This window comes from Phycodurus eques, chromosome 5 (assembly GCF_024500275.1).
Source record: "Phycodurus eques isolate BA_2022a chromosome 5, UOR_Pequ_1.1, whole genome shotgun sequence".
In the NCBI taxonomy this organism is placed as follows: domain Eukaryota; kingdom Metazoa; phylum Chordata; class Actinopteri; order Syngnathiformes; family Syngnathidae; genus Phycodurus; species Phycodurus eques.
Window position 1 is genome coordinate 19,008,544 of NC_084529.1, and position 18,125 is coordinate 19,026,668.

At 41.7% G+C, this 18,125-nt stretch overlaps 1 protein-coding gene across 6 annotated transcripts; it reads right to left on the reverse strand.

Annotated features, from left to right (window-relative positions):
* Positions 1–372: 372 nt before the first annotated feature.
* On the reverse strand, positions 373–18,006 carry LOC133403225 (forkhead box protein P2-like). 6 transcript variants are annotated; one of them, XM_061677932.1, is made up of 17 exons: positions 17,774–18,006; positions 16,494–16,574; positions 15,145–15,273; positions 11,280–11,384; positions 7,050–7,133; positions 6,886–6,976; positions 5,762–5,918; positions 5,562–5,666; positions 4,662–4,749; positions 4,059–4,193; positions 3,090–3,234; positions 2,051–2,121; positions 1,833–1,934; positions 1,549–1,728; positions 1,025–1,073; positions 879–952; positions 373–803 (listed from the first exon to the last, which is right to left on the reverse strand). In XM_061677932.1, exons 3-17 carry the CDS (start codon positions 15,256–15,258, stop codon positions 732–734), a joined length of 1,572 nt encoding a protein of 523 aa, XP_061533916.1. In that variant the 5' UTR covers positions 15,259–15,273; positions 16,494–16,574; positions 17,774–18,006; the 3' UTR covers positions 373–731. The 6 variants fall into 6 exon arrangements, with proteins under 6 accessions (XP_061533916.1, XP_061533917.1, XP_061533915.1 ...); XM_061677933.1 differs by having other exon boundaries at positions 1,549–1,670; positions 16,494–16,578; XM_061677931.1 differs by having other exon boundaries at positions 16,494–16,578.
* Positions 18,007–18,125: the final 119 nt, after the last annotated feature.

Below are 18,125 nucleotides of genomic sequence, written 5' to 3' on the forward strand. Positions count from 1 at the left end.
CCTTAACCTGCTGCAAATCCGTCCCTTCTCTATCCCCGTGTCTGGCCAGCCTGTATAGATCCTTTTCTCCTCCTTTAGTGCCCAACCTGGCATACATGTCATCATATGCCTCGTTTGGCCTTTGCCACCACTACCTTTGCCCTATGTCGCATCTCAATTAATTCCTTTTGCCTTTCCTCGGTCCTCTCAGTGTTCCACTTCTTCTTCGCTAACCTTTTTCCTTGTACGATTTCCTGTACTGTGAGGTTCCACCACCAAGTCTCCTTCTCTCCTTTCCTGCCAGAAGATACATCAAGTACTCTCCTGCCTGCCTCTCTGATCACCTTAGCTGCAGTGATGAATAAAATAACATTTTGCAGTCAGTAATCAATTGATCAAACAGTTTATTAAGGACACTAATGAGATACAGTACATCACACAACAAGAGACGACAACAATAACACAAATAAAAGTGAAACTACTGCTTTCCACCTCCAAGGAGTAATTAGAATCAAAAGTACTTTCTCACACATCCCCAAAACATGCATGTGATGATCATTCAAGACTCAGAAGCAGTACAGAAGATTTCCACAGTTGATACCATAACGAGTCCCCCCTCCACACACACACACACACATCATGTAGACTGTACTATACACCCAATGTTTTTGTGGGTAATGACTTGAATCGTAATGTTGCAGTGTGTGAGTCTGAGGAGTCACAGCAAGTCTTTGTCGTTGATTCGAGTCCCGTCAAGTTGCGGACCGCCATTGTTTCCCATCACGGATTCTCGATGGTGAGTGTGTAACATGTTCAAATGACACCTGTTAGAAAAATGGATATTCAAGACAAGATTTGACATGACACTTTCAGCTGTTTGAATACAGCGAAACACTCACAGTTGTGCGGGCGACTCCAAACTTTTTCCATTGCCGCACTTGAAACCCGGCGATGCTGCGTCTGTAAATGTCGTCTAGGAGACAAAATACATCTTAAAATGTGTCCTTTACCACTTTCACTTGCAACAAATTATTTCTCTACTTACCTGTAAGCTGGCGTTCAAAACGGACCCGAGGTCCATCAATAGTGGACTCCTGCAAGATAACCATTTCATCATGAAAAAATCCAGTTCATGTTGAGACAAAATCTCTCTCTCTCCCCCTCCCCATACTTGAGCCCACATTACACTTAACCAAATTTACTAATCACATTCAAAAATGTTAAATGGGACACACCTGCCACCATTTAAATCCCCCTGGATTAACCCCAAATAAAGTTCATCTGTTCTAGTAGAGTGTATTGTACGTGTCATATGATCAATGCGATCGCTCCTCTCAACAGTTATTCGTGATGTCACCTTGAACGATAGAACTAAATAAAACAAATAGAAATAGTACACCAAGTCAGGAATGCGGTAATAAGTGTTGTATAATGAAGTGATGTTCTCGTATTGACAAATTATTTACTTTGTAAAAGTTGGAAGATTTAGTGCAAATTTTTGGGAGATTAAGTGACAAAGCATGAGTCTTTCAAGCCACGGATGATTGTGCCGCGTGTCCATCTACTAACCCCGCCATCTTCTGGGATCTCCGCCGCTGGTATTCCGCCTCGTCCACCGTCCACACGCCGCCTTTCGCGTTCTCCACGCGCACGAAGCATCTGTGCAAGCTCAGGTTGTGGCGCACAGCATTCTGACCCAGAACATGTGACATGTACTGTGTTATTCTTAAAGACTACATTTTTACCAGCCTGTTGGATTTCAAAATAATAATTAAAAAAAAAAAACACCCAGTCTTCATGGTAACAAAATCGCCATTGGGCCAGCAGTTAAGTCACCCCTTTTTCATGGTTACCTTCCACGTTGCGGCATTGCGGCGGAAAAAGGCGAAGGTCCTCGTGAACCAAGTATAGATCTCGTTTAGTGTTAGCTCTGTGTCTGCTGATTCTAGGATGGCCTGTAGAAGGAAATATTACCCAAGCAATGAGGGGAATTCACACTGGTGTTTTAGTGGGAGTTATGACAACTGAAGAGAACAAACAAAACAAAGAGAGATGTCCTGCGAGACTGCACCTGTCTTATTAAGGTTGCGTATGTAAAAGGTGGTCTGATGTCAGCGTTCTTGGAGAGATCATGTTCTTTTTCTGGAATGAAAGAGGAAAAAGATGAAAACCCGCTTATACATGCTGTCCCCCAAAAACGTTACTCACTCTTTGACTGTACATTCTATCCATTTATTTTCAAAAGTGTCTATAACATCAAAAGGGTCAAAACGTGAGCTAGTGTAATGTTTTTGTGCAATTTTTGTGGTCCATATTTGTGGGAATTTTGTTTGGGTTTTGTGGGGAATTATTGTCCATTTTTACAGGACTGTTTGTCCGTTTTTGTGGAAATCTTTGTTCAGTTACTGTTGGTGTTTTTGTTGTTGGGGATTTATTTCCAGCTTCTTTCTCTTTAATGGGGTTTTTATGCTGTTTTTTTTAGGGGTGTTTATTTTGATCTTTGTAGGATTTGTTGTCTATTTTTTGGGGTGATGTTTGTCCATTTTTGTGGTAATTTTTGTTCAGTTATGTGGGATTATTTTTGTTTATACCAATTTATGTGTGGTTTTTTTTTTTTGTCCATTTATGGGGGGAATATATTTCTATCTTTGTAGGGTTTTCTTTGTCCATTTCTTTCATGGATACAAGTACATTTTTGAAGGGGATGTTTTTCTGTTTTTGTGAAAATCTTTGTTCAATTTGTTGATTTTTTTTGTGGGTTTTTTTGTCCATTTTTGTATTTTAGATTTTGTTAAGATGTACTGCAATATGTGGGATAATTACTGAATTAAAACGTTTAAACTGTGCATAATGTGTTTATTTAAATTTTTTATTCAGTACAGAACATTTGGTAACTACAGTTCAGTTGTATTTAACTTTTAAGAACAATGCATTGGTATTAAATTTTTTCCAACTCTTTTTAAACTTTTATTTAAGTACAATTTTTAACTTTTATGTGGAGTGAATTTTTATTTTGTGTATATGAATAAAGGCCAGTAAAAGAGTGAGAACAATATTTTGGGACACCCCACAATTCAAAATATCAAAAATGCATCTTTGCTATGTATGACCTGATGAGTAGGCCAACCGGTGATGGCGGTGTCTCATGGCCCCAGCACACGACGTACGAGGGGGTCCTTCCTGCAGCGGGGCGGCGACGGGGGCCAGAAGGTGAGGAGGACTCAGCGAGGGCGAGTTGCAGGTGACCGAGCTGGACTGCAAGTGAACAAAAGAGCGTGTGAGGAGGACGGCGTGACGGAACGATTGGATTGGCCTCCTTTGAGGTAATTATCACACTAATGTAGCACACGCCAAGAAGTCCATTAGTCTCAGGGTGAAATTGGGGTGTGTTAATAAGGGAGATGAACAGATGATTGGTTGACAGTCTAAACACTGCGTGAACACAACAGAAAAGCAAGCAAGCTGTTACTGATTTGTAGTTGTTTTTTGTTATCTTTTTTTCCTCGCTGTCCCCTCCAAAACAAGATACAGCGGTGCCTTAAGTGCACTGTTTTCCTTATTAAAAAAAAACAAAAACGCACACATTACAAAATGTTTTGTTCGTTTTTGGGAAGTAAGCTGCAACGGATCAATGGCATTTCCATTCAATTATATGGGGAAAGATGGGTTAAGTTAAGAGTGTCTTGCGTTACAAGGGTGGTCACTGGCCACGGAACAAATTAACCACTGTATAGGTATTGCATTCCTGAACATGAATGTTGAATGTTCAAATCATGCGCTTTTTTCATTTCTGACTTCTTACAGATGCTGAAAAAATTGGAGTCTAACAAAGCAAGTTTAGTTTCCTCATTCTTCAAAATGGTAAAACTCTGGGGGGAAAAAAACAACACAGAAATTGAAAGAGTGCATCAAAGCACATTGTTGTTGTTGCTATAGTGTAGCCACCTTGTTACTTTTGCTCATTGAGAACCATTCGGAAGCCTCACGAAGTGTTACTGTTACAATAGTGTGAAAATGTATGACTCAACAATTATTTTGCACCACTCTTGTCCACACAGACATCAGCGCACACAAGCTACCTGAGGACAGAGCGGGTCGACTGACGTGTCTCGTGGGGTCAAATGCGATCCCGTGGGTGCAGAGTTGGATTCTGCAGTGGGCGTCAGCTGAAGGTGAGCAGTCATCGCTCGCAGACGCTCTCGTTCTTTGAGGAGCTGAAGGAACAAAAGAGACGATATTTGGACAAATGCACAAGTTTCAACTTTTGGTAGCAGACACCCATTCAGCCTTGCTGTTTTAGTTGACTGTTTTGTTGAATCCATAAAATATATCCATCCATCCATCCATTTTCTGAGCCGCTTATCCTCACTGGGGTCGCGGGCGTGCTGGAGCCTATCCCAGCTGTCATCGGGCAGGAGGCGGGGTACACCCTGAACTGGTTGCCAGCCAATCGCAGTCCATAAAATATATTCAGTCCTAATTTAAAACAGCAATTGAGCTGCATGATTAACAAATAACTGCATTATTGTAGCTGATGAGATGTGCCCCCCCCCCAAAAAAATAAAATCTATAATAACAACTATGTTCATTCGCATATTCTTGTGGCACATTTGAGTACAGCTCTAATGCCGGATCTCATGAGTAGACCGTGCAGGTGTCCCTAATGTTGTGGCCAGGCCCACCTGAATCTCCAACTGATGAACCACTTGCATCTGGACTCGGCACTGAGCTGCACTTCTGTCATCCAGTGTGTGCTCGCAGTGCATGTGCCTGAAAAAAAAAACGCACATAGATTAAAAGAGGGTATGAAGCACAAAATTATCTCCAATTTTACAACTAAAAATGCAAAAATAGCAACCCTGTGGCTGTTACAGAGAATCAACCTGGCCTTCAGTTTTGCAGGCTTTGATACATACAATGCTCTGTGTTCGGGGGAAAAAGAAAAAGTTTTAGTTGGGTTCGAGGCAACAAAGAATAAAATATCCCAAAATCAAAAATGTGGATGCTGAAAGATTCTGTCGTCAAGGCAAAATGCCTTGAATTGAATCAACAGCAATAACGTCGCTGTCCAATGAAAATGATGACTTGGTTTTTGTTTTATGGGAAAAGCAACACAAATGTGTTCTCGTCTCGTCTTTCTAAAAGAGAAAAACTAACACTAGGTTTTGAGATATAACGTGCATAACAACAACCCTAAATGAAACATTTCTGTAATGTTTAATAAACCTGTACGTAAATGCTCTTCAACCCATGTTTCTAATTCTAAAATATAATTATTATTATCCATGCATTTTCAAATGTGAAATACTGAAAAGCAATTATTTCTTGAGTAGGATTTCTGAACAGAAAAAAAAAAAGATTCAGTTGTTGAATGTCATTTCTTGCTAAATTTGACTATAAAAAGGTGACCAAGTTAGAAATTCCTCATTCATACGTATCAACATACATAAATACATTAAAATAACAGATTATGGAGAAGGGCTAGTATTTGAGTTTTCTTTTGTTGGTTGTTGTTTTATTATTTTCGTGTTCAAAATATATGTTCAAATCAAATTAAAAAAAAAAAGTTGCAGCTCCCTTACTTTACAAACTTGCTGTAGTTTTGGCAGATGGACTCACACCCTGGCCAGTTGCACACGCCGTGACCGTAGAGGACATTTATCGTCGTTAAGTCAGCTTCACTTGAGCTAGATAGAGGAACAACCACATCGAGTGGTCCAAACATTTAAAAAGACAGTACAATTTTACTGCCTTAATGTTAGCATGAAAAGCCGCGTTGTACCAATTTTGAGGACAACATGACAGGAGGTCGCGCGTCTGTCTCTCATCAATTGTCTTCTTTTTATCAGCGCCGTTATGATCGCACTTGGTGTTTTCGTCTTCTTCTTCTGCCGTCATCTCCTTCCAAACGTGCTTTGACTCCACAGAGCTGATATTAGCTAACAACAAACAAACAAATGTAACGCTCATCTTGCTTTAGTGATTAAGTAATAGTGTACAGAATAATGGAACGTGATTTCTTTCTACAGTGAACCTGTGTGTATCGTTACACACCCACCTGAGATGGGTGAAAAGCCACATTATAGAGAAACTACATCGTTTTTTCATGTTACCCCTGCCACATGATGCAAAAATTAAAATTTATTCAAACACACTTTTAAAGTATTCCTTAGCCCCTGTTCTCATTCTCTCGCTGTCAAGAAGTGGGAGACGATCCTATAACATCACAAAGAAAACTGTCGCTCGCACAATTCTCCAAATAAGAGTCCACGTGTGCTTGCTACAAGCATTTTTTTTTGTCCCTCTCAGTTGAATTGTACTGTAAAAGTGACACAAAAAAAACTAAATAAAATAAGCATTGGTTATTTAAACACCAAAATGTTTAACGAAGCCATATTATTTTGTCTAACTTAAGTCTGCTAGTGTAATGCTTACATATAAAGCTAATGCAAATTAGCAGAGATGTTACAGTAATTACAAACCTTCAAATATTAGAGCAGCAATACATACAAAGACAATATACATTCTCTAACTCTTCTTTTTGCTCTTGATTACACTTCATTTACATCCAGTAGACCTCAGTCCTGCCCGGCATGTTACAACACGCTAAACTCAGTTGCTATCTGAATGTGGAGGAGTGTGATTCTCGACCTGTTCCGTGTAAAGTGCCTTGGGACAACACATGCCGTGATTTGGCACTGTAGAGATAAAATTGAATTCAATTGTATATTGTAAATACCGATAAAAGAAAAACGATCGATTAAAAATCCGCGATATAGCGGGGTTGCAAAAGATGAACAGTGATATAGCGAGAGTTCACTGTGTGTATGTATGTATATATACATATATACATATATATATATATATATTTATTTTTTTTATTTTTTTTAAATGGAAATAATTTACCTGCAGAGGAACAGACTGACTGCTGATGCTGAAAATGAAGATGCTGTTGGATGTGCAGGAGCTGCTGGAGCGCCAGCTGCTGTGCGAGGAGCTGACAGACAAGTAAAACCCTGCACCAACTTGTCATTAAGGAAAACACCTTAGACTGCGATCTCAATCTTTACCTCTTTGCTTTTCTTTGCCGGCTGCTGCTGAAGCAACTGCGTGTTGATCTGCTGCTGTTTCTTGTAAAACTCTTTGAGATGATGCTGGAAAAGTTAAGGGACCATGAGACATAATAAAACGACATCAAAACTGATGCTTGAATACCATAAATGAGTTAAATATCGCTGCTTAAGTACAGAAACATAAAAAAACCTACTTGAATAATGATTCAATTAAAATGTATAGCACATATAAGATATATAAAATGTCTACTTAACACATTCACTGCCATTGACAGCTTTAGAAGTCAAATACCCATTTTAACTGGGAAGGCTGGCAGTGATTAAATAAATGTTTGAAAAACAGTTTTCTTAAAGATTAGATGAACTGTACTTCACAAATGTACTGTACTGGATTACCAAAAAAAAAAAAAAAAAAGGTTTAAGCCAGTGTAACATTATGCATTGACCATTTAATTCAGGGATTCTATGCCTACCACTAGAGGGCGACAAATTATACTTTGACAATCACTGCAAGAACAGATTTCAGCTTCTACTGCGTGTGTTGACATCTCAATGTAATTTGCCCAGAGTCTTCAAAATGTGTAGTGCCGGCCGATGTAATTTAAATTTAGATTAGCAATCTACAAATTACAGATTCGTCCTCACAGGGCCAGAGCACTGGCTCTTTGATTTGGGGCTACAATTAATTGATAAAATATATTTTTATCTTATTCATTGATTAATTGCAAAATGATTAATCGATTATTAAAATAATCGTTAGTCGCAGCCCTACCTCGATTTTATTTATTATTTGTTTCCCCTTATTTAACCAGGTTGGTCCCATTGAGCCCCTCCTTGAGCCGTCACCTTATCGCGGTGAAGGGGTTTGCGTGTCCCAATGATCCTAGGAGTTATGTTGTCTGGGGCTTTATGCCCCTGGCAGGGTCACACATGGCAAACAGGTCCTAGGTGAGGGACCAGACAAAGCACGGCTCAAAGACCCCTTATGATGACGACCAACAATGGACTCAGGTTTCCCTTGCCCGGCGGACGCGGGTCACCGGGGCCCCCCTCTGGAGCCAGGCCTGGAGGTGGGGCTCGAAGGTGAGCGCCTGATGGCCGGGCCTGCACCCATGGGGCCCGGCCGGGCACACCCCGAAAGGGTAACGTGGGTCCCCCTTCCCATGGGCTCACCACCTGTGGGAGGGGCCATAAGGGTCGGGTGCAGTGCAAGCTGGGCGGTGGCCGAAGGCAGGGACCTTGGCGATCCGATCCCTGGCTAAAGAAGCTGGCTCTAGGGACGTGGAATGTCACCTCTCTGGCAGGGAAGGAGCCCGAGCTGGTGTGTGAGGTCGAGAAGTTCCGACGAGATATAGTCCGCCAGAACTTTGCTCACGTTCCGGGGGAGGCGGGGGACATCGAGTCCGAGTGGACCATCTTCCGCGCCTCCATTGCTGAGGCGGCCGACCGGATCTGTGGCCATAAGGTGGTTGGTGCCTGTCGTGGCGGAAATCCCCGAACCTGTTGGTGGACACCAACGGTGAGGGATGCCGTCAAGCTGAAGGAGGAGTCCTATCGGGCCTTTTTGGCCTGTGGGACTCCTGAGGCAGCTGTTGGGTACCGGCTGGCCAAGCGGAATGCAGCTTTGGTGGTCGCTGAAGCAAAAGTTGGGAGGAGTTTGGTGAGGCCATGGAGAAAGACTTCCGGACGGCTTTGAGCAAATTCTGGTCCACCATCCGGCGTCTCAGGAGGCGGAAGCAGTGCACCATCAACACTGTGTATAGTGGGGATGGGGCGCTGCTGACTTCGACTCGGGACGTTGTGAGCCGGTGGGGCGAATAATTCGAAGACCTCCTCAATTCCACCGAGTCTGGGTTCTCTGAGGCGATCTCTCCTATCGCTGGGGTTGAGGTCACCGAGGTGGTTAAAAAGCTCCTCGGTGGATGAGATTCGCCCGGAGTTCCTCAAGGCTCTGGATGTTGTAGGGCTGTCCTTGTTGACACGCCTCTGCAACATCGCATGGACATCGGGGACAGTGCCTCTGGATTGGCAAACTGGGTTGGTGGTCGCCCTTTTTAAGAAGGGGGACCTCCCTGGCAAGGTCTATTCAGGGGTGCTGGAGAGGCGTGTCCGTCGGGAAGTTGAATCTCAGATTCAGGAGGAGAGTGTGGTTTTCGTCCTGGCCGTGGAACAGTGGACCAGCTCTACACCCTCGGCAGGATCCTCGAGGGTACATGGGAGTTCACCTAACCAGTCTACATGTGTTTTGTGGACTTGGAGAAGGCGTTCGACCGTGTCCCTTGGGGGGTCCTGTGGGGGGGTGCTTCGGGAGTGTGGGGTACCGAACCCCCTGATACGGGCTTATTCGGTCCCTGTACGACCGGAGTCAGAGTTTGGTCCGCATATCCGGCAGTAAGTCGGACTCGTTTCCGGTGAGGGTTGGACTCCGCCAAGGCTGCCCTTTGTCACCGATTCTGTTCATAACTTTTATGGACAGAATTTCAAGGTGCAGCCGGGGCGTAGAGGGGTTCCGGTTTGGTGGCCTCAGTATTGCATCTCTGCTTTTTACAGATGATGTGGTTCTGTTGGCTTCATCAAGCCGTGACCTCCAACTCTCACTGGAGCAGTTCGCAGCTGAGTGTGAAGCGGCTGGGATGAGAATCAGCACCTTCAAATCTGAGACCATGGTCATCAGTCGGAAAAGGGTGGCGTGCCCTCTCCAGGTCGGGATGAGATCCTGCCCCAAGTGGAGGAGTTCAAGTATCTTAGGGTCTTGTTCACAAGTGAGGGAAGAATGGAATGGGAGACAGCCGGATCTGTGCAGCGTCTGCAGTGATGCGGCCTTTGTATCGATCCATTGTGGTAAAGAAGGAGCTAAGCCGAAAGGAAAAGCTCTCGATTTACCGGTCGAACTACGTTCCCACGCTCACCTATGGTCACGAGCTGTGGGTCGTGACCGAAAGAACGAGATCTCGGATACAAGCGGCCGAAATGAGTTTCCTCCGCAGGGTGTCCGGGCTCTCCCTTAGAGAGAGGGTGAGAAGCTCGGTCATCCGAGAGGATCTCAGAGGAGAGCCGCTGGTCCTCCACATCGAGAGGAGCCAGATGAGGTGGCTGGGGCATCTGATTCGGATGCCTCCAGGACGCCTCCCCGGTGAGGTGTTCTGAGCACGTCCCACCGGGAGGAGACCCTGGGGACGACCCAGGACACGCTGGAGAGACTACATCCTTCGGCTGACTTGGGAACGCCTCGGGATCTCCCCGGAAGAGCTAGATGAAGTGGCTGGGGAGAGGGAAGTCTGGGCGTCCCTGCTAAAGCTACTGCCCCCGCGACCCGACCTCGGATAAGTGGTAGAAAATGGATGGATGAATGGGTCCCATTGAGACACAAGCAACTCCTTTTTCAAGGGAAGCCTGGCCAAGACCGCAGCTTAAAACACAATGTTTCAAAAATTAAAGCAGACAATATTCACACAGTAATTAAAAAAAAAAAAGGTATAAACAAAAATACATGGTAATCAAGACCTATACAGATAAACAACAGGACGATCAATTAAAACAAGAGCAGGAGCGATATTAGGATGCAGCCGAGTTACTCACAATATTTTTGAAAGTTCCAAGAGAAACTAGTTCTTTCAGTTTTAAAGTGTGGTGAAGTGAATTCCAAGCAGCGGCTGCAGAGTGCATAAATGTGTGCTTGCCTAATTCAGTGCCACTCAACTGCCAGAAAGGTTACGGTGGTGATTGAAGGATTTTCAAGGAAGATTTTCCAGCATGCCATACGATGTTGTCAGCATTTTTCTATCCTCTGATTGGTTGGTCAGAGCAAAACTTGCAATCCCCAACTTCGACTAGGAGAAAACATCTTTAGTGATCAGCACACATTCATAAATCTAATAACTAGCATCTGTGGTGTGTTTCATGTTTTTGTCATGTTATTCGATAAATGTTGATTCTGTAGTTTTTGTATGGGCCTACTATTGATGATTTCTTTAATTGCAACATGGTAGTGGTAAGTGCCACATACCAAATACACGGCCCACCACTGGTATTATGAGTCTGTTTACTTCACGTAACTTACAGTACACAATTTACAGTATAACACGTGTATATTTTTCATCACCTTGTCGAACTGCCCCTTCTTTTTGGAACAAGTGGTACCCAATAAAAAAGCCAAAGGAAAAACAAAAAACAAACAAACAAAAAACGTTAATCCTCCTATTGTATGAAATAGGACCATGTGGATACCTGGTGGAGGATGATGGCCTGCTGTTTGTGCTGCATCAGAGCTTGCAGCTGACCGGAGGACAGAGTCCGCGTCACCTGACGAGGAGCCGCCATGGCGAGGGAGACCTTGACGAGAACGAGTGCGGGCAGAATGACAAAAGGTCAGCCAGCGATGCAAGACGGTGCAATCTTTGCCTGTCCAATTCCAAGATCCCGTGGCTGCGTATGGTGTCATTGAGCCAAAATGAGATGGGCGCGCTGGGCTGAGAAGTTAATTAAGCGCCACAATTACATGCTTGTTGTGAGCCATAATAGGAGTGTACGCCTGTTAATGACGGCCATATCAACAAATGACCACTTAATATTTGGCTTTTAGAACGGATTTTATACTGATGTACTCACTCATAAAATATGCTGTGCTGAAATTATTGAAAAAAAACGAATGTAAAACAACAAACAGTGCTTTTAAGTAAATGTAAGATTATTTTTTTCCCTGATAAGTATGTGTATATGTATACTGTGTACCCTCGCTATATTGCGGTTCACCTTTTGCGGATTCAGAGCATTACAGAATTTTTTTTTCCATATTCGTACCACGCATAATTCGTCATATCGCGGCATTTTGAGTGTATGGTGTAATTTGTTTGCCGTAAAATAAATGCTTCCTTGTCGAAAACATAACTTCAAAAAATAAATAGATAAAAATTCATTACATTCAATACAGAACAGACGATGGCCTTGGAAATGTTGGCGGTTGTCTGTGCCATGTTCGGAGATCAATGCTGTACTTTCATCGCTAGTAATACAGCCCCAGATGGCTCACTTACTCGGGCGCTGGAAGGTCTGCGTACGTTATCCAATGAAATGCTCAAATAATTCCAGACTTGACAATCCCTCCGATCAAATTCTCAACAATTGGTTTGGTCAATGGAAGCCTGTGATGGTATCTGTGTTCCTCTCCCTGGTAGGAATGATGTCTGCATTTGCTTTATGGTGGTGGTGGTTGTATTTCCTGCATGAGGTCACTGTGCATCCATGTCATTGTCGCCACTGCCGCTCATGGCTCTGATGCCTTAAGATGACTTTGAGGTGGATGTGCTGTAATACTACAGGGTCTATATGTTGGTCTCACAAAGGGGGATTTGAAGTGGATGCATTGTATTTTGAACTGTAATGTTACATGCTACTGAAATATAAACAAATGCTTTATTGCCAGTGTTTAATCAAACATATTGGGATCGGAACACCATTGTGGCGCATGTCGTCCGCAGCATACTGTATGCAAAAAAAATAAAATAAAAATAACATGGGCAAGCATGTTGACAGATGCAGGATGTTGTGAAGGTTGTGATTAACTTTCGCTACAGGTAAACAACAACTATTACATACAGTGGGTACGGAAAGTATTCAGACCCCCTTTAATGTTTCACTCACCATTTGCTAAAAGAATTTAAGTTCATTTTTTCCCACATTAATGTACACACAGCACCCCATATTGACAAGAAAAAAAACCGAATTGATGAAGTTTTTGCAGATTTATTAAAAAAAACAAAAACTGAAAAATCACTCAGCCGTAAGTATTCAGACCCTTTGCTCAGTATTTAGTAAACCCTTTTGAGCTAATACAGCCATGAGTCTTTTTTGGGAATGATGCAACAAGTTTTTCACACCTGGATTTGGGGATCCTTTGCCATTCCTCCTCGCAGATCCTCTCCAGTTCTATCAGGTTGGATGGTGAACGTTGGTGGGCAGCCATTTTCAGGTCTTTCTAGAGCTCTTTAATTGGGTTTAAGTCAGGGCTCTGGCTGGGCCATTCAAAAACAGTCACGTAGTTGTTCTGAAGCCACTCCTTCGGTATTTTAGCTGTGTGCTTAGGGTCATTGTCTTTTTTGAAGGTGGACCTTCAGCCCAGTCTGAGGTTCTGAGCACTCTGTGGAGAAGGTTTTCGTCCAGGATATCCCTGTACTTGGCCGCATTCATCCTTCTTTTGATTGGAACCAGTCGTCCTCTCCCTGCAGTTGAAAAACACCCCCACAGCATGATGCTGCCACCACCATGCTTCACTGTTGGGTCTGTATTGGACAGGTGATGAGCAGTGCCTGGTTTTCTCCACACATGCCGCTTAGAATTAAGGCCAGAAAGTTCTATCTTGGTCTCATCAGACTAGAGAATCTTATTTCTCACCATCTTGGAGTCCTTCAGGTGTTTCTTTTTTTTTTTTTTAGCAAACTCCATGCAGGCTTTCATGTGTCTTGCACTGAGAGGCTTCCGTCGGGCCACTCTGCCATAAAGTGATGGTTGTTGACTTTCTAGAACTTTCTCCCATCTCCCGACTGCATCTCTGGAGCTCAGCCTCAGTGATATTTGGGTTCTTCTTTACATCTATCACCAAGCCTCTTCTCCCCCAATTGCTCAGTTTGGCCGGACGGCCAGCTCTAGGAAGGGTTCTGGTCGTCCCAAACGTCTTTCATTTCAGGATTATGGAGGCCAGATCTGTGCCTTGCCACAATTCTGTCTGAGCTCTTCAGGGAGTTCCTTTGACCTCCTGATTTGCTCTGACATGCACTGTGAGCTGTAAGGTCTGATATAGACAGGGGTGTGGCTTTCCTAATCAAGTCCAATCAGTATAATCAAACAAAGCTGGACTCCAATGAAGGTGTAGAACCATCTCAAGGATGATCAGAAGAAATGGACAGCGCCAGAGTTAAATATGAGTGTCAGAGCAAAGGGTCTGAATACATATGGCTGTGTGGTATTTCAGTTTTTCTTTTTTAATAAATCCGCAAAGATTTCAACAATTACATTACATTTTCTGTCAATACGGGGTGCTGTGTGTACATTAATGAGGGGAAAAAATAGCTGAAATGATTTTAACAAATGGCTGCAATATAACAAAGACTGAACAATTTAAGGGGGTCTGAAAACTTTCCGTACCCACTGTATCTTAAAGAAGCAGATGGGACAATGACGCACGAACATGAAGAAGGAAGGGAGTCAATCAGAAGAGAGGAATGCACCCAGCGCCACAGCTGAAGAAAATAGAATATCTAACCATTATACATTTTGGCTGATTTAACCATGTCACACTTTAAATCAACTGGGTCAGGGGAAGAACAGTAGTCAGACTTCATGAACTGACAACACTCTGTTGCAGTCAAAGAAAAGAAAGCTGACCCAGACCAGAGCTCTGCATGGCTATTCACTTTGCTGTTATGTTACTCTTATCACACTTTTGTGTTGTTGATTAAAATGGAAGAACTGACACCAAAGTCTTATCCTATTTGCTTCATCAAAAAACATGCTGGACTGCTTTGAATTAGTTCAACAATACTAAATAAATATGTGGTCGCTACTTCACAGAGTTCACCTATTGCGGGGGGTGGTCCGGAACCTAGCCCCTGCAATAAATGAGCGATTAGTGTATTTGGAAGTTTACCAACGGGGTTACAGAAAAAAATGGCAGTTCTCTTATTTATGACTAATGTACTTCATTTTTTTTCTCTGTCATCTTCTGATTAATTTATTTAAAAAAAAAAAAAAGTTTTATTTTGCCAGCAAATTCAACATCAACAGAAATAGAAAATAAAAAAATCTGCTTTTTCCAGTCAGTCATGCGAACTGGGCTGTCGATAATGAATGGAACGCTTCATTTAGGAATTGCATTACTGCTCTGTATTACATATAAAATACCATATACTCTGCCCTCTCGTAACCTTAATGCAGAGTCACTTCTGCTCAAGGGTTTGAACCGCCCGAGTGACAATACACTACACAACTTAAGGTACAGTAATGTACTTTTTTTGTTTTTCAGTTAATATTAAATACTTTATTTTTATTTTATTTTTTTGTATAATGAAGATGGAGGACAACAGGAAGGAGGTGTTACCTGTTTAAGATAAAGACTATCCACAGTGCCTCCTGCTTCTGCTGCGTCGTCTCCCCCGGAATGGAGGTGACCGCCTTCTTGGTTTTGATGAGCTACACGAGAAGACTCGGGCATCGCGCTGCTGATCAACTGAAAAGAGGGAAAAAAAATAAAAAATAGAAGGCACTACTGCATTGTGCTTGTGATTCAAAGACAAAATTAATTCAACAATCCTTCTTTTGGGATGATTATATAGTGTTAAAGAGAGATATAATTAAATATAATATCTACTGTAGAGAAATATCAAAAAAATGTGTAACCCATTAATAGCTGTAATATAAATGACTTATATTTAGTTGTGAAGGCTCACAATTTGGCAATTTCAAGGTATTCCCCCGCATTCTATCATATGCATTTGGCTTAAATCTCGGATCAAGCTGTCACGCTGTTCATGTAGAAGTGAAAAAGAATCATTGCAAAGTGTAAAATATACCTCTATTGATGTACAAATGAGCTACTGCAATTTATTCCTTTTTATAAATTGTGCGGCATCACTATTTAGCAAGCAGGTCATTCCTGCTGCGCTTATCAAAAAACGTTAATTCAGGCTTTATCAAGCGTTAACAATCAAACCTCAAAGGCTCAATAGTTAAATAGTACAATTAGATTTTCCTTACATTTATGATACTTTTTACCCCTGATAAATTCATGATTAAATATTCACATTTTCCAGAAAATGACTTAACAAATTCCATTCATGAATTCCACAAATTCCATAGTTGTTGTTTTCCTCCACTATACACTAGCTTCATCCAAAATTCTGCTACTACAAATAATTTAATAATATTGTTAACAGCATAATTGGCTAAGTCATTTTTAACTTACTGTCACATTATTACAAATAAAAATACTAATGTGCTTGCTAAAAATGCAGTTTTTTCTTTGTCTGTGTAGACTTTCAGTCGATTACCTCATGGTAATCCACAAATGTTGAATCGAGGCAACTGGACTCTTGTTTGTTCATTCAAAAACAACTTTATGGAAAGTGTAATGATGCATGTATGCATATTTTTTCAGTTGTCGTTTGCAGCGGTTTATAGGTGCTCGGCATCATACTGAGATCTGTTTCTGCTCTTTCGACACCTCAGTATGATGCACTGCTGTTGTACACAGCTGCAAACTACAACCTCAACAACAGTGTTGAATGAATAAAAAATGAGCCCCATTACTGTTTTTTTTTTGGTTTTTTTAAATCTATCATGTACAATATATGTACATATTTTTACTGCATATACTTAAATACAAGGTATAGCCTAAAGGCCCTCAAGAAAATCAATGTTTAAATAGTCTACTGTGTAAAATATACTTACTGTTCTGGAGTTGCAGTGAAGTGAAGTCTGCAGTCAGTGTTGACAGAGCCTCCAAGTGAAGATGAAGACTGGATGAAGAAGCTACCTGAGTGGGAGGCGCCACAAATTAGACTAGGAGGGTGTGGGAAAACTGGCAAATGAGCAGCTGCTTTAGATCTATTTATGACTTGATTGTTACAGAGCTCCGAAATAAATATATCACTTAGTCACATGAGACACAATTGAGTATAAATACACAACAAACAAACAATCGAGCATCGTTTATATTTGTCTTTGGGATGGGACAAGTATAGTCTGTGTGTGTCCTCATTTAGAACATACGTCACACTCTTTATCAAAGGCCGACTCAGTTGTTTGAATATCAAATGAGAAATAAATTGTAATCAGAGGAGGTTCACATGAACAGAAGTTAAGGAGTGACGCTGTTTTGTATTTTTTTGTTTTTTTATTATTATTTGCTAGTTTTGTTCAAAGCGGTTCCACTTGAGTAGGAACAAGATGCAGCTTGTGCTGGTGAAACAAAGGGAAGGGGAGATCTCCACACTGTGCAGGAGTGCCTACATATATGTTAGCATATCAGCTGTTAGCATTTGATCAATTCTCATTTGATATAGTGGCCTTCCGGACTAAAACACATGCAATATAACCGTTTATGGATTTGCCTCAGCACCTTCTCAGTTAAGGTTGCTATCTGGCTCTATGTTACCATATCAACTGTTAGCATGTTAGCGTTTGATCAATTCTCACTTGTAATAGTACCTGACTAAAACACACAACATATAACCCTGATGTTCACAGAAGGTTGCAGAGGGCGATCTTACTGTTTGTGCTTGATAAGTGAGTCACCTCATATATTAAGAAAAAAACAACTCTTATGATGAATATTATTTTCGATTTATTGTACCGAGCAGCAAGGACTGAGACATACCGATTTCTTACGTTATACACTGATGACTTGAGCTACGACTGACCCAACTTAAAGGTTTTTCAAGATACGAGCTGTCGTTGGGCCAATTTCCTTTACTTTCATGCAACAATTTGAGATACGAGTGCTGTAGAGTGGCAGTGAACTCAACTCCCTTCACAACAAGCAGCAACTTATAAAAAAAAAAATTTCAAAATGAGGCTTTCTGTTTCATCCCACTCCCAGTCAAATTCAACATTAAACAAAGAGAATTACTGTGTGTTTAAAACAATCACATAACTGTCCTGCGCTAGCTTAATGGTGACACAAAAACGCTGTTACAACACATGTAGACAGACAAGATAACAATACTCACAGGCATATACAGTGGAACCTCGTCTTCACGCACCCCAATTCAACGGATATCGGAAGGAACTAATTATTTCTTTACATTCTATTTAATTAGGGATTACTATATGTTTTTTTAAAGTACAATATTATATAATGCTATTTTCCTTATTAAAAAGCACATTACAAAAAAAAATGTTTTTTGGGGGGATGTCAGGATAACGCAATGGTATTTTCATTCATCTCAATGGGGGGAAATGATTTGGGAAACGACGAGCGGGGTTACGGAACAAATGAAAGTCGTATCTATACATCATCACAAAGGCAAAGAGAAATTATGTCATGTTTAAGGCTACTGTCTTTGAGCCAACAGTAAAGCC

Bases quoted from the DNA above. Each gene is read 5' to 3' on its own strand.
- LOC133403225 (XM_061677932.1), bottom strand. From the start codon at position 15,258: ATGCCCGAGTCTTCTCGTGTAGCTCATCAAAACCAAGAAGGCGGTCAC. The intron at 5,667-5,761 runs GTACAACGCGGC...TCCTCTATCTAG, and splicing joins TCATGTTGTCCTCAAAATTG to CTCAAGTGAAGCTGACTTAA. The intron at 2,122-3,089 runs GTCATACATAGC...CTTTCATTCCAG, and splicing joins CCGGTTGGCCTACTCATCAG to AAAAAGAACATGATCTCTCC.